Source organism: Suillus subaureus (assembly GCF_016647635.1).
Source record: "Suillus subaureus strain MN1 chromosome Unknown BJ212scaffold_2, whole genome shotgun sequence".
NCBI classification, from domain to species: domain Eukaryota; kingdom Fungi; phylum Basidiomycota; class Agaricomycetes; order Boletales; family Suillaceae; genus Suillus; species Suillus subaureus.
In genome coordinates this window covers 1,890,036-1,902,924 of record NW_024538558.1, presented here as the reverse complement: position 1 = coordinate 1,902,924, position 12,889 = coordinate 1,890,036, and the positions used below count along the sequence as shown (strand labels likewise).

Sequence of the window (12,889 nt, the reverse complement as noted above, 5' to 3'; positions counted from 1 at the left end):
TGCTTGTAAGGAGCGTTTATTTGTGAGGGCCAAACAAACGATCGAAAATACTCAGTTGTCTGAAATCTGAAAGTATATCATCGCGAGCTCTTGTCAAGCTTTTGCAAAAAATTGCTCAAAAATATCGTCTGCCATGGGTCGCTTGAAACAAAAAGGAAGGGCTGGTGCAGCGAAGGCCTATGTTACACGGTCATCTGCTGTGAAAAAACTTCAGTGCTCTCTGGCTGACTTTCGCCGACTATGTATCCTCAAAGGCGAGTCGCTTTAGTTATTTCGCAATTCAAATCCACTGAAAGTTGTATAGGAATCTTCCCTCGTGAGCCCAGACATAAGAAAAGGGCGAACAAGGGATCAACAGCACCGACATCATTTTACTATGCGAAAGATATTGCTTACCTCGCTCATGAGCCAGTTCTCAATAAGCTGAGGGAGCACAAAGCCTTTGCGAAAAAAATCTCTCGAGCACTTGGACGAGGAGAGTGGTCAACTGCGAAGAACTTGGAGGATAATAAACCTGTATACCGATTGGATCATATTATCAAAGAGAGGTATACAACGCAGGGCATCTTGAAAGGCATTGGCTGATCGAGTTTAGGTACCCATCATTTATCGATGCAGTACGAGATATCGACGATGCGCTTTGCATGATCCACCTTTTTGCATCTCTCCCTTCGAATCCTCGTGTTTCGTCCGCTCTCATCGAAAACTGTGCTCGTTTGACTGCAGAATGGCAATTATATGTCATGCACACGCGGTCACTGCGAAATGTTTTCTTGTCTATCAAGGGTGTATACTACCAAGCAGAAGTGATGGATCAGAACGTAACCTGGCTCGTGCCATATCAATTCCCTCAGAATGTGAGCTATCTTATCGAATCTGTGTCTATGTTGCTCATACATTGCATTCAGATACCATCCGATGTGGATGTCCGTGTTATGCTTACCTTCCTCGAACTGTACCAGACGTTACTTGGGTTTGTGTTTTTCAAGTTATATACAGATGCTGGACTCGTATATCCGCCACCCTTGGATTCTGGCAAGGACGAATCTGGAGCTGGTGTTGGAGCGTTCAATCTCCGAACAACAAACCCTACCCCGATTACTGGAGCACCGAAGAACGATGCTCCTAAGGTATCCAGCAAGGAAGTCCGGCAGACAATCAAGAACATCACTGCAGAATCATCCTCGGTGCCTTTTACTGATGTAGATATTGATCGCGCTGATCACACCAATTCCTTTCCCGATGCCGCTGAGGAGGAATTTGTACCGCAAGCTTCAAAATCTGATCTTGATGTACCGTCGTCGCTCCCTACACTTCTCTCACTCTCATCCTTACCAAAACCATCATCGACAAACATATTTGCCCCATATACTTTTTGGCTATCACGCGAATCATCACGATCAATTTTCGAGTTCCTTATCCGGTCTTTTGGCGGTCGTATAGGCTGGCCGGTCTCATCAGGAGGTGGCTCGCCATTTACGGAGGATGATGAGGCAATCACCCACGTCATTATTGACAGGCCCACTGCCAAGGGTGATACAGCCCAGGAACGAGAACGTCGAAGACGAAGGAAGTATGTACAACCTCAGTGGGTGGTTGATTGCATCAACGCTGGAAAAATCCTGCTCGAGGATCTTTATGCCCAGGGAAAGACACTTCCACCCCACCTATCACCATTCGGTGAACGAGATGGAGCATATGACCCAACCATTGGCCTGGTGAACGTCGAGAATTCGTTGGTCGAAGTCGACGACGCTGAGCTCAGTGAGGACAGCCAGGACATAGAAGACGTGGAGATGAGACCGGAATTAGAGGGAGACATAACTTCAATGGCTGCCTTGGCGGTGGCTGCTGCAGATGACCCAGAGGCCTTGCGTGCGGTGGAGCTTGCGGCCGAAGCAGCAGGCGTCGACTATGGCACTTTCGAGAAGGAGGTACAAAAGAAACAGCAACAGCAGAAGCAGAAGCACAAGGGAGACGCCGCTGTCGATGGCAGTGGTGAGGAAGACATGAACAAGATCCTGATGAGCAAACGCAAGCGCCAGCTGTACGAAAGAATGAAATACGGGGAGAAAAAACGAGCTACTGAGGTCCGTCCTAGAGTTATCCAATGGAGTTTGTGTTTTAATCTCTTCCACAGCACGCCAAACTCGAAGAAAAGAGGACGAAGATTCAAAAGGACAGACGACGGAAGGCCAGGGCATTATGAGATTTATTGTAGTCTTCAGTACTTCAGCTTCAGTCCCCATCACATGGTGTTCGAACTATGTATGCTCGTCTTCACTGTTACCGCCGTTGTGTTGCTTTGCTGTGGTGCGAATATATATACACTGAATCCCACGAAAAGTATTAGTATTAGCTCATGTCGTTTGAAATGGCTGGTGGGCCGAAGAAGACGATTACGATCTTGAAAGTTCGTTGGTGTGAGGCTGTGAGCTGATTAGCTCTTAGAAATCACGTTCGTGCTGGAAAGCGCGACTGTCGCTCATGCCCACGATTTTCAAGTCAACTTCTTTTCACTAAACTGGCATCGCTGTTCGTACTTATCATCGCCGGTCGCTAGACCTCATCACAGCCACTTGTAGAAGTTTGACCGCTTACAGCTGGCCAGAGAAGCCAGGAAATTCTAGCATGGTTGGCTTTCTGGGTACGGGAAGCAGGAATTCCCCAGCGACGGGTAGTTGCCATCCTGATACTACTCTGAACCCGCCGCCCCATGCCAATGGAAGTACTGCTCGCGTCTTCCCCGACCGTGACAACTCTGCACCCAATCAATCCGCCGGCCACCAACCTCAGAGTACTAGTGACAACAGTCATGGTCCCCTTCATTTCTTTTCACTTCCTCACTGGACACGAAAGATGCTACCTACCTCCGTGTCTGCTCGCCGAAGTCTAGCTGGTATGCCCTCTGATGAACTCGGCGTCATTCGGAGAAAACCCTCAAAACTTATGCTGGACAAGGAGCTCCCGCCCACCCCTCCAATTCAAAGAGTAGCCGACAATCTCGACTCTGCGGAAACGTCCTTAGCCACGTTCTCGCCCACATCCATGAACAGATTCGCCCCCTCACCTACCTTGCCAAGGGCAAACACACCTCCAACATCCGCTGAACCCACAGATACACAGCCAATGTTATATTTCGATGTATATCATAATGCTGTTCCCCGCGGAGTGAATACAGTGTCTTTTGTCACTACTTCACCTACGGGCATCGACCAACGTGACTTGACCCTCCCGCTACGACACACAAGAAGCACCCAATCGTTCCTTTCACATAAACAGGCGGACCGGTCAACTCAGCCTCTCGACAGTGCAGATAGAGTTCGTGGGTTTTCCTTTGGCCGAAGACTATCTAGTTCCAGACGAAAAGATGCGGAACCACCGCCAACTGGTGAACACAACAAAGCGTCACCTGTTCGTCAGATGTCGACCAAATCTTCGCGGCAGCTGCTTTCAGTTCCGTCTGATTCTCTGTCCCTTCCAGCATTGCAGCCGACATCACCATTTCATATAGACTTCCATTCGGACACTCTTGCATCTTCTCAGCAGCCACCGCAACGATTCGCTTCGAGATTGACACGAAGTCACTCAGAGAAGTTCTCCAGACGTCCGTCCTCCTCCAACTCTGAAGCACCTGCATTACCCAAGATTCTACCAGCATTTGATTCGTCCCAGCATCATCCAACGACTACCAATCCAGCATCTCCTTCCCATCATCCACCCCGACCCATACTGCGCCGCCCCATGACTGCCGATTCGGTCCGTTCACGCACTCGTTCATTTTTTACTCTGTCACCACAAACAACGTCCAGTCCTTCCACACAAACCCCACACTTTGGAAACGCACTCTCAAGTCTCACCTCGTCTACCTCCGTCAATCATGCAAATAATCGACCACGTTCCGCTACGAATCCCCCTCTCCTGCATCGGCTTTCGATTAATTTTTTTGCATCATCTACTGCCTCGGCAAAATCTGGGACAGTTCCTGGCAGTTCTATAACCGCCTCACCAATTTCTCGATCACGTCCCCCATTACTTTTATCGGTACCATCTGAGGAGCTGAGACCTCAACAGCACGAGTTACCCGAGGCTTTCTTGCAGAGACTTTCCTCCCTTGTTGGTAAAGCTGATATCGCAGGGTTGTTGGGATCAAGGTACATCACTTCACTTTTCACTTTTCACCACTCTAAGTTGATTCTCAGTGCGGAAGTCAAGTATGTAGCTACTCTCAAACTTTACGTCGGAAAGTTCTCTTTTACTGGGGATCCTCTGGATGTTGCTCTGCGTCGGCTTTTAATGCACATTGGTCTTCCCCGGGAAACACAACAAATCGATAGGGTGATTGAAGCCTTTGCAAAGCGGTACGTTGAGTGCAACCCAGATATATTTATGTCCGATGGTAAGCACAATGTCACTGATGTGTAGGCAATGGACCTGTACTCATCAGACTTTTAGATATCCCATACATTCTCGCCTTCAGTCTCATCATGCTTCACACAGATGCATTCAACAAATCCAATAAGCGCAAGATGACAAAAGTTGACTATCAGAAAAATACGGCTATCTCAGGAGTTATACCCGAAGTGCTAGATGTGTGTTGTAAACTGACTATTCCAACCCCTCAGAACTGATGTATTCCCCTAGTGCTTCTATGATAATATTGTCTTCGCTCCTTTCATATTTATCGAGGACCCTATGGACCCCCCTCGGCCATCAATTGATGGCAGTCTTTCGCGACCTCCTACTTCCGCTGGTGTTCCAATGACACCAGTAGGAGGTACTCTACTGAGCAGACCAAAGATCGATCCATATTATCTGATTACCAATGTAAGTAGTCTCGCTTCCTCAATGCACTGTCAATGACGCTTTGTTTTGAAGCACTTACTTGATTCGCTCCGCGTGAATGTCGAACAGCACATACCCTTAGACAACCCATACTGTTGGAAGGGAACAAGTGGTTCCTGGAATAATGACGAACTTTGGTCTGCCTTTGACCAGGGGAGATACGATAGAGATTACTTGCTTTGAACACAATCGCCTGCCTTCTGGGTTGTTTGGCCTCAGCGTCTCCAATCCATCATCACTTATGGGGGCAAACTCACTTCCCGGTTTTTTACCACCTCAGAAAGAGACTTGGCGACTTAAGCTGTCGAAAGTCTCTGTTTTGAACCGCAAAGACGAGATCTTGGAAGGCGGTAAAAAACCCTCGAACCGCAAGTGGAAGTCGTTTGGTGTTGCTTTGACGACTTCGCAAGTCCTTCTTTTTCGCGATCCATCATGGGCTGCTGCTTTTCTGTCATCCTCGGATTATTCCAGGGAATCGACAATACATTGCAAACCCGATGAAGTTTTGTCGGTGAAGGACGCACTCGCTGTGTTCGATCGGTCATATCAAAAGGTCTTTTCTTTTTCATTACTCTTCTATGCGATGCTAACGTTTCTGCAGCATTCAAACACCTTTCGCCTGGCCCTCGCTGATGGACGCCAGATCTTGTTCCAGGCTTCAAATGAACTGGAGATCAATCAATGGGTTTCGCGCATCAACTATGCCAGTGCTTTCAAGTCTGCTGGGATACGAATGCGTCCCCCTGGCATGACAGGCAGGGAGGTGACGCTAACTGGGGTTGCTGCTGCGCAATCACATCTCCAAGACTTACGAGTAGTGCAGCAACCCCAGCCCAAAATTCGATTATGGGGTTCTCAAAGCTCACTTATTCGTGCTACTAAGTCAACCGACGAAAGTACAGAAGATGCTGTCGAGCGATCAAACCCAGAGGACTTCGAAGCTCAGCACGATATCACTCATGAACCTCCCGCCGTGCGTGAGATCGAGGGGGCATCCCAATTCAAAGCTACTTTCGACAAAGTGAAAGCGCAATTGGCTGCTGCCCGGCTCAGTCTGGGTGATCAGTCATTGTCCTCGAATGACGTATCTGATGCTGTTGTTCCTTTCCTTGGGCACCGCTCTTCCCTGACGGCTGACGGTAATGCCTTTCCCCAAAGCAATCGCACCATTCTCCTCCAATCTACCATCAGCGATCTCGAAGATCGGATTTGTGTAGCACAACCACTTCTCGAAACGAAGATGCATTTCGCTCGCAACATAGCAATTTTGACACCCTTCCAACGGTCAACGCGAGATCGGCTTCAAGATGCAGTACAAAATGTAGCAAAGCAGATCTCCCAGTTGCGTCTGGAGATTGCTAGGCTCATTTGTCACCGTAACGTCCTGCTAAACGATGTGGCAGCAGAAGAGCAAGTGTTCAAACAGGCAGCTACAGTTGCTTTGAACGCTGCCATGGACACTTTACAGAGTCGAGGACAGTGTATACCTGAGCCGATGTCATCGCCCGATGATGAATCACTGGACGCGTCGTTGCCGCAATCATCTTCCAAAGTCATACCCATTTCTGTGGAGTCCTCCATCGACGATTCTTTCCGGTCTGCTCTAGATTTCGGTCCGGACTGGCCGACAAACTACGCGTTCTCTGTGTCGAATGTCTTAGAGACACCGAGGATCACAGATTCCCCTCTGACTGAAGGGGAGGGCTCAGGGTACCCGTTCCTAGAGGCCGAGACCAGTCTCTCGGAGTCTCGGACGGCTCATTCTATTCCGAGTTCTCTAGAGTTATCCGCGCAAGACGGCACTCCCCATTCTGTTCACGAGAAGTTTTACACAGCGCAAGAGTCGCCTGAAGAGCAAGCTGAGGAGTGGAACAAGACCCGAGCAGCGAAACGTGTTTCGCTAGTTAAATTGCCCCCAGACATCCGACTGTCAACGATGTTTGGCAAGACTCAACGGAATGGTTGTAATGACCTGATATCCACGGTGACTCGGGAGGATTCTTCTTTTGGATAGTTTCTTTCTCATTGAACTTTGGACAATCTACATACTTGCCTACTATTACGTTATATCGCTATTGTGCCGCATATTACATTGTTTTGAGCTGCAGCACAGGCTGGCCTCCATGAACGACCACGTTTTAAAATTTTATAGGCGGTTACCATTATGATGTTAACTTCTCGCCGCTGGGCGACCGATGACATAGCCGTACTAGACCAAGGCTTGCTGACTGGCGTCGCCACAGGGGGTGCCAGTCCCTGGCCTTACTAATATAATGCATGCCCACTGCCAATGGTATCGCCAAGAGACAGTCATGAACGCCACAACATGTGCGGCCACGTACCGGGTGTCTTTTTCAAAGAGCGCGTATGACCGTAATCTGTTCGGCCCGGGACTCCAGGAATTAATTTCAGCTATTCGTTTTACCGCGGTACCGGGTGTTGAATATTGAATCGTGGCTATTCATTGTGCCTGATATGACACAATGTATGGAGGCTTAAAATACTTCCATAGCTCGGTGTATTTTTTTTTGATCCAGAGTAGACATGACGATACCAGCTGTGTACATGCCAAGGTCAATATTAATCAGGGTCACTCATGGAAACGACCCAAGGGTCAACCAACTTCACGTGCATCTACTCACGTAGCTGTCGATAAGTTCTTGCGACCCAAGGTCATTTAACAGCGCCAGCTTGAAATTTGGATAGTCTCCCCTCTTAGGCTTGTCCTCGCGCAGTGTTCACAGGTAAGTACGGTCTCTCTCTCATTATTCGCTCGCTGCCTCATTGATGTTGAAGTGACCTTCCCGCTGTTCTTATTCTACAATTCAAATTGTATTATCGGCGGACTTTGACTTGCTCGTGTATAGTATCATGCCTGTCCAGCCAGGAGAACATGTTTCATCTAGCACTACTCGACGCCCTGTCGGGCTTCAGTGCAGTATATCACAGGATGGCACGCGCCGCAGACCTGCTGCAGCTGCCAAACCACTCCCCCCCTCTCAACTCAACACCATTCCGCAACAGGCCGAATCACAGATAATTCGTGATGGCCCTTGGCCTGCCGCTGCCAAGCTGAGCCGCGTATTTTCTATCCCTCGGTTGGGTACGAATACCAACAAGTCCAGGGAATTTATTCCAGTGATCCCTGCTCAATGCGATGGCATTGTTACCAGTCGCAGGAAACGATTGGTTCGACATCCCTCGCGACGTTTATCATCAATGTCAGCTTCCGCTCAGACATCCTCCTCGCAGCATGCCACCCTCTTCACTGGTGCACTGTCTCGACCGCCTTCGATGTGCGTTACAGACATAGCACTAAAGAGGCCCACATCCGCAATCTCTGTTGGAGATGAAACGGACGAGGAAAGCGATGATCCAGCTGCACATTATCAGAAAATAAGGCAGCTGCAAATAGCCAGGTTGGCTAAGCTGACTCGTCACTTGGGCGAGGAGATTCCGCCGGAGTTGGTTCTATCCACTCTTCCGACAGATATAGCCGAGTACAGGAGTCTGGCAGGAAGCCTTTTAGTAAATCCAAGGAAGGACCACCAGAGACGGCGGATTTTGGACGCCACAGCAGACTCTCAATCAGCACCAGTACTTCCGAGTTCGTGCAAGCTAAGGAGGAGTAGGTCACTGTGTGGTACAGAAGGCCTTTTGCAACTACAAACCCACTGCGAGCATGCCGTCAATGTCGTAGATGGGAAGCTCCAGTATGCTTTGCACCATCCACGGACAGAGGTTTGTAGCTCGCTTTATTTTATTTTCCAGAAAAATAAGCTCAATCTCTGTGTAGGCAGATTTCCTTAAACATTCTCAACCCTGTATCGCGGCCTCTCTATACGGGCCTGATGATGTTGATCATTCGCTGATGTCAACTCCAAAGGCTACCTATGGTCCTCGGAATCCCTCACATCCTCCACCTCCTACATTGTTGCTTACCTCAAAATCTAAAAGATCGCAATTTCACGGGAACCCGGTCACGGCCGAGTTGGCCCTTGACAATATCTCGAATATGGAGCAAAGAAAAGAAAAACTAGACAGGTTTCTTGGCGTCGACATCAACCCCGAGCCAATATCTCTGATAAATGGGTCACTATACCCAACCGGCGTAGCAGGTTGACATCCGTCCCTCCTTAGCACAGACCCCCCCATACTCTGAGCTCGAAGTCGAAGTGCAAATCAGCAAAAGGACTCGCTTCTGGAGGATGAAAGTCGGGAAGGATGCGGTGCAGAGCGTTAATTCTGACGATGTTGCGAAGCAGCTGAGGGAGATGAAAGCTTCTACGTGACAACAACCCTTGACGTGGAGCCCTTAAAATTGCCAATAGTTTGCGCTTTCTAGTTTACAATATTCGCCTGCAATCACGCATTATTCCTTGGATTGTGGGATGACTTATATAATAATTTCATGCGGCCTTCAGAGACTCGGTTGAGCGTGGTGGATGGCGGCCAGGAGCAAGTCCTCCACCTTGCCTCCACCCATTGTCCTCCCACTGTGGGTCGGAGTCGGATGTGTCTGCCACAGTGACACAAGGTCACGGACTGCCTTTTAAACTCAGTTGGCCCCACTAACCCTAACCTCAATTGAGGGTTTTCTTAACGCCACTACTCTCTAGTGTCAGCCAGTCAATGCACATCGTTATGGTAGGCAAATAATACCATGTTCATACTCCTCTGACTCTGCATTTCAGCCCATATTCCAGGACGCTAATGGTCTCGCCATCAAATTCTTCATTCAGAAAGATATCGCTCAGGAAATTCAGGCTGAGCTGTGCGAAGTCGTCGCTGTGAGTTGTGGCATCCCAGCATCTAGCATAAGTAGTCTGATCTTATTTGCTTTCAGTCATTAGGTGGTCGCGTCGAAGCAAAGGTTCCAAGACAAGGTTACGTACTGGTCCAGCCTGGTACTGCGGAGGAAGAGCGTCTCCGCCTGTGCTGGATGGCGCAGGATAGACCACAACGCCATTTCGTGCCGTATACATATGTGGAAGCCTGCAAGATTGCGGGCATGCAGTTGAAGCAGATCTTTGTGGAAAACGGCTTACCCGTTAAGATGCACATCCATCCTAGCATTGCTAATATCAATGCACGCACAACTTTAAGTCAGAGAATCATGGTGAGCGGTATCCCGCAAATGATATATTCATTGGTCTATTTCAAGCTCACCGACTTTCTTTCAGCATTCTGGTGGCGATCCTACTTCATCTCCGCAGTCTGCTAAGATCATCCTTGCGGACCCGAACACAGAAGTCTTTCAACATCTCGTTAAGACATACCAAGGCATTCCAGATAAACATGTTGAGTCGTACTTGTGGGTAAAGAAATGTGTTGAGAAGGGTTCTCTGGTATACACCCCTCTCATCTACAAGAACCCTGGCGGCCGACGTCCTGGGGAAGAGTATGTATCTCACTCCCTCTTGCATGCAGGTCATAAACCAACGCGTTCCCCTAGGAGAACGCCATTTACTGAAGACGACGAACAGCGTTTGTGTGAATGGATCGCGGCGAAGATACCATACAAGCAGACAGGCGGAAGAACCGGAAATAGGCTCTATCAACAACTGTGCGAAATGGTGAACCCTTTCTATTGCTACCTCAGTATGTCCATGCTTACGAGGCTCAGATTGCGGACCCAGAATATGCATGGGTTTCACGTCATACATGGCAGTCTTGGCGCGAGCGTTACAAGAAGAATGCCGTGCGGTTAGACACCATGATCGCTCAAATCGTTGACCAGAAGAAGCCAATTCCTGGGGAACAAGGGCAGTATGGTTACGTGCGACAAGATGAAGAGAAAAACAAACGCCCCAGGAGGAAACGCGCCAAACCTGCGGAACAGAATTTGCATAAAGAGGAAATGATAATTGGTGGCATTAACGGCAATGGTGCCGAAGTACCCGTGATTGTGTTCGACGCGTCGCCGGTTGATTCAGGACCATCTACATCAAGAGCTTTCGTTCGAAGCACCCCCGCAGAGGAAGAACTAGAGGATGGTGAAGACAGCGAAGAGTGGGCAGTTCGCGTCGGCAATGAACCTCCTCCAAAGTGGGGGAAACGACCCGCCAGTGAAGAAAGTGAAGCACAACATCCTCGTAAGAGAATGAAGTCCAAGTGCGTAGTCATGGCCGTTATTAAATATCATGGGCTCATGGATTTTTCCAGTGATACAGATTCTATTCAAGGGAGTTTGTTGGACCCTGGCGTCCATCTCATCGACCGGACGTTACAAGAAATAGCTACGGAGTACAGGTTTACACTAGAAGAGGTTAAAGAGTTTTATGACCAGTGTGGGGAGATGGAACGTACGAAGACTCGTTTCCAGAAGATGCGACAAATATTGTCGAATATCGGAGAGTCATAACACCCATAGTATTTAACTTTACGAGAGATACATTTTAATATTGTACGCAATATATTGCAATTTCTTCTACGGAAGATCGACTTCAGTAAGAAGCTTATAGTCTGCTGCCCGCACGGGTGCTGATGGACTGTCGAAAGGTTTTCGGCGTCTATAATGTTTGTGTTGAGCATAGCGCCAGCATCCGCAGTCCCACATACGTACCTCTCGCCTGCAGCAGCGGATGGAAATGAGCTAAATAGATCTGGATGTTTTGGGAGTGGGGATTCACTTCATTCACTTGTGTTAGCTTGCACATATACAGAGGATAAGAGGCGTTTGACCTGAAATATGGATGGTGTACAGCCTCTTCAGCACTGATACGTTGTTCGGGATCGTAGGTGAGTAGTGACACAAGCAGGTCGATTCCAGCGGTTGTCATATGATGAAACCGCTGGCGAAATTGATGTGGTTGAGGTGAGGGAAGAGTGATGGTTTTTGCTAACGGAAGAGTGGAAGTAGTTAGGCCAAGATGAACTAGTGGGAGGTCCAAGAAGCTTGAAGATCATGGAAAGAAGTTCTATTTCGTTTTTCGCTTGAAACAGTGGTTCCTTCAAGAGGAGTTCAGCGAAAATGCACCCCACAGACCACATGTCGATAGCAGTCGAATATGTCGTAGCTCCCATCAGGATCTCAGGAGCCCTTGAGGGATGCGTCATCTGCTATCATGATGTTGAGAACAATTGACATACCGATACCACAGTGTCACAACAAGCTGGGTCAGACCACCGACACCCACAGGGTCTCCATACCGTCTCGCAAGGCCAAAATCAGCAACTTTGATCGTCCCGCGGTTATTCATGAGCAGGTTGCTGGTCTTTAGGTCGCGATGGAGTATCCAGTTGGAATGGCAGTGTGCGACCGCGGACAGCAGTTGAAGCATGAGTGTCTTGATTTCGGATTGCAGAAAGGGCGAGGGCATGAGTGTCAGAAGAGTTTTTAGATCATGCTCGATAAAGTCCATCACTACGAACACTCTGGTATGTGGGCGTGGTGATGTTGTGACATTACTGAGACGCTTTACTCACTGAGTTAAAGTATCTCCGACCACAACTTCTCTGATTCGTACCACATTATCATGGTGGCATGACATGAGAGCGTTGATTTCACGTAGGGCAGTAATAGGAAACCCGTGTTTCTCCTCGTCAAGTTTCAATTTCTTCAGTGCGACGATATCGCCTGTTTCCTTATCCCTTGCCCTGAAGACAACGCCGTAAGACCCTTCTTCGATCTGATTAAGTCTTTCATAACAGTAAACTGAACGAGATGGTTGGATTGATGGATGGTGAGTTCGAGGAGGGACATAGATACTATGCAATGGACGGGAAGGACGACTAGTGGTAGCGAAATGCGACTCTGAACGCACGGGACTAGGTGGGCGCACGCCGCGAGACCTAGTCCTTACGGAGCGTTTCGATGGCTGCTGTTGTTGGCGAATTGCCATGTCATCTGGATCTTCCTCGTCCCATTTCGATCTTTTGCGTGGTGTTGATGTCGAAGAAGTTGATTCTGATGCCATTGCCATGCTTTGCACTAGGTGCAGACTAGGTGGATGATTGTATTTGGCCATCTACGCTGCGTATAACTCAGGTATGGGAGAGAACAAAGAGTGTCACGTGATACGTCAATCTGTTGTGCGCGCTT

General features: G+C 48.6%; 5 protein-coding genes across 5 annotated transcripts; 4 read left to right on the top strand and 1 right to left on the bottom strand.

Moving 5' to 3' along the window:
* The first annotated feature begins 12 nt into the window (after positions 1-12).
* Positions 13-2,353, top strand: BJ212DRAFT_1318178 (Pescadillo N-terminus-domain-containing protein). The gene is made up of 5 exons (XM_041334300.1): positions 13-254; positions 305-548; positions 596-857; positions 909-2,090; positions 2,141-2,353. The coding sequence occupies exons 1-5, from the start codon at positions 134-136 to the stop codon at positions 2,207-2,209; spliced, it is 1,878 nt and encodes a 625-aa protein (XP_041199383.1). The 5' UTR covers positions 13-133; the 3' UTR covers positions 2,210-2,353.
* Positions 2,337-7,139, top strand: BJ212DRAFT_1318177 (uncharacterized protein). Its single transcript, XM_041334299.1, has 7 exons — positions 2,337-4,154; positions 4,203-4,399; positions 4,456-4,592; positions 4,645-4,827; positions 4,879-4,957; positions 5,004-5,398; positions 5,447-7,139. Exons 1-7 carry the CDS (start codon positions 2,632-2,634, stop codon positions 6,857-6,859), a joined length of 3,927 nt encoding a protein of 1,308 aa, XP_041199382.1. The 5' UTR covers positions 2,337-2,631; the 3' UTR covers positions 6,860-7,139.
* Positions 7,140-7,365: 226 nt separating this feature from the next.
* Positions 7,366-9,264, top strand: BJ212DRAFT_1318174 (uncharacterized protein). The gene is made up of 3 exons (XM_041334298.1): positions 7,366-7,589; positions 7,713-8,586; positions 8,642-9,264. Exons 2-3 carry the CDS (start codon positions 7,717-7,719, stop codon positions 8,966-8,968), a joined length of 1,197 nt encoding a protein of 398 aa, XP_041199381.1. The 5' UTR covers positions 7,366-7,589; positions 7,713-7,716; the 3' UTR covers positions 8,969-9,264.
* Positions 9,265-9,415: 151 nt separating this feature from the next.
* BJ212DRAFT_1318173 (uncharacterized protein) lies at positions 9,416-11,250 on the top strand. Its single transcript, XM_041334297.1, has 7 exons — positions 9,416-9,492; positions 9,540-9,635; positions 9,692-9,964; positions 10,029-10,246; positions 10,301-10,421; positions 10,472-10,959; positions 11,011-11,250. The coding sequence occupies exons 1-7, from the start codon at positions 9,478-9,480 to the stop codon at positions 11,207-11,209; spliced, it is 1,410 nt and encodes a 469-aa protein (XP_041199380.1). The 5' UTR covers positions 9,416-9,477; the 3' UTR covers positions 11,210-11,250.
* BJ212DRAFT_1318169 (Pkinase-domain-containing protein) lies at positions 11,251-12,879 on the bottom strand. Its single transcript, XM_041334296.1, has 6 exons — positions 12,274-12,879; positions 11,938-12,222; positions 11,724-11,887; positions 11,530-11,686; positions 11,411-11,476; positions 11,251-11,357 (listed from the first exon to the last, which is right to left on the bottom strand). Exons 1-6 carry the CDS (start codon positions 12,813-12,815, stop codon positions 11,276-11,278), a joined length of 1,296 nt encoding a protein of 431 aa, XP_041199379.1. The 5' UTR covers positions 12,816-12,879; the 3' UTR covers positions 11,251-11,275.
* Positions 12,880-12,889: the final 10 nt, after the last annotated feature.

Excerpts from the sequence above, each read along its gene's own strand:
- BJ212DRAFT_1318178 (XM_041334300.1), top strand. The coding sequence starts at position 134 with ATGGGTCGCTTGAAACAAAAAGGAAGGGCTGGTGCAGCGAAGGCCTAT. Across the intron at positions 549-595 it reads GATCATATTATCAAAGAGAG|GTACCCATCATTTATCGATG; the intron begins GTATACAACGCA and ends GATCGAGTTTAG. Across the intron at positions 2,091-2,140 it reads AGAAAAAACGAGCTACTGAG|CACGCCAAACTCGAAGAAAA; the intron begins GTCCGTCCTAGA and ends TCTCTTCCACAG.
- BJ212DRAFT_1318177 (XM_041334299.1), top strand. The coding sequence starts at position 2,632 with ATGGTTGGCTTTCTGGGTACGGGAAGCAGGAATTCCCCAGCGACGGGT. Across the intron at positions 4,958-5,003 it reads CTGTTGGAAGGGAACAAGTG|ATACGATAGAGATTACTTGC; the intron begins GTTCCTGGAATA and ends TGACCAGGGGAG. Across the intron at positions 5,399-5,446 it reads TCGATCGGTCATATCAAAAG|CATTCAAACACCTTTCGCCT; the intron begins GTCTTTTCTTTT and ends ACGTTTCTGCAG.
- BJ212DRAFT_1318174 (XM_041334298.1), top strand. The coding sequence starts at position 7,717 with ATGCCTGTCCAGCCAGGAGAACATGTTTCATCTAGCACTACTCGACGC. Across the intron at positions 8,587-8,641 it reads TGCACCATCCACGGACAGAG|GCAGATTTCCTTAAACATTC; the intron begins GTTTGTAGCTCG and ends ATCTCTGTGTAG.
- BJ212DRAFT_1318173 (XM_041334297.1), top strand. Across the intron at positions 9,965-10,028 it reads CTTTAAGTCAGAGAATCATG|CATTCTGGTGGCGATCCTAC; the intron begins GTGAGCGGTATC and ends ACTTTCTTTCAG. Across the intron at positions 10,247-10,300 it reads GGCCGACGTCCTGGGGAAGA|GAGAACGCCATTTACTGAAG; the intron begins GTATGTATCTCA and ends GCGTTCCCCTAG.
- BJ212DRAFT_1318169 (XM_041334296.1), bottom strand. The coding sequence starts at position 12,815 with ATGGCCAAATACAATCATCCACCTAGTCTGCACCTAGTGCAAAGCATG. Across the intron at positions 12,223-12,273 it reads GTCGGAGATACTTTAACTCA|AGTGTTCGTAGTGATGGACT; the intron begins GTGAGTAAAGCG and ends CCCACATACCAG. Across the intron at positions 11,477-11,529 it reads GTACACCATCCATATTTCAG|TGAATCCCCACTCCCAAAAC; the intron begins GTCAAACGCCTC and ends AAGTGAATGAAG.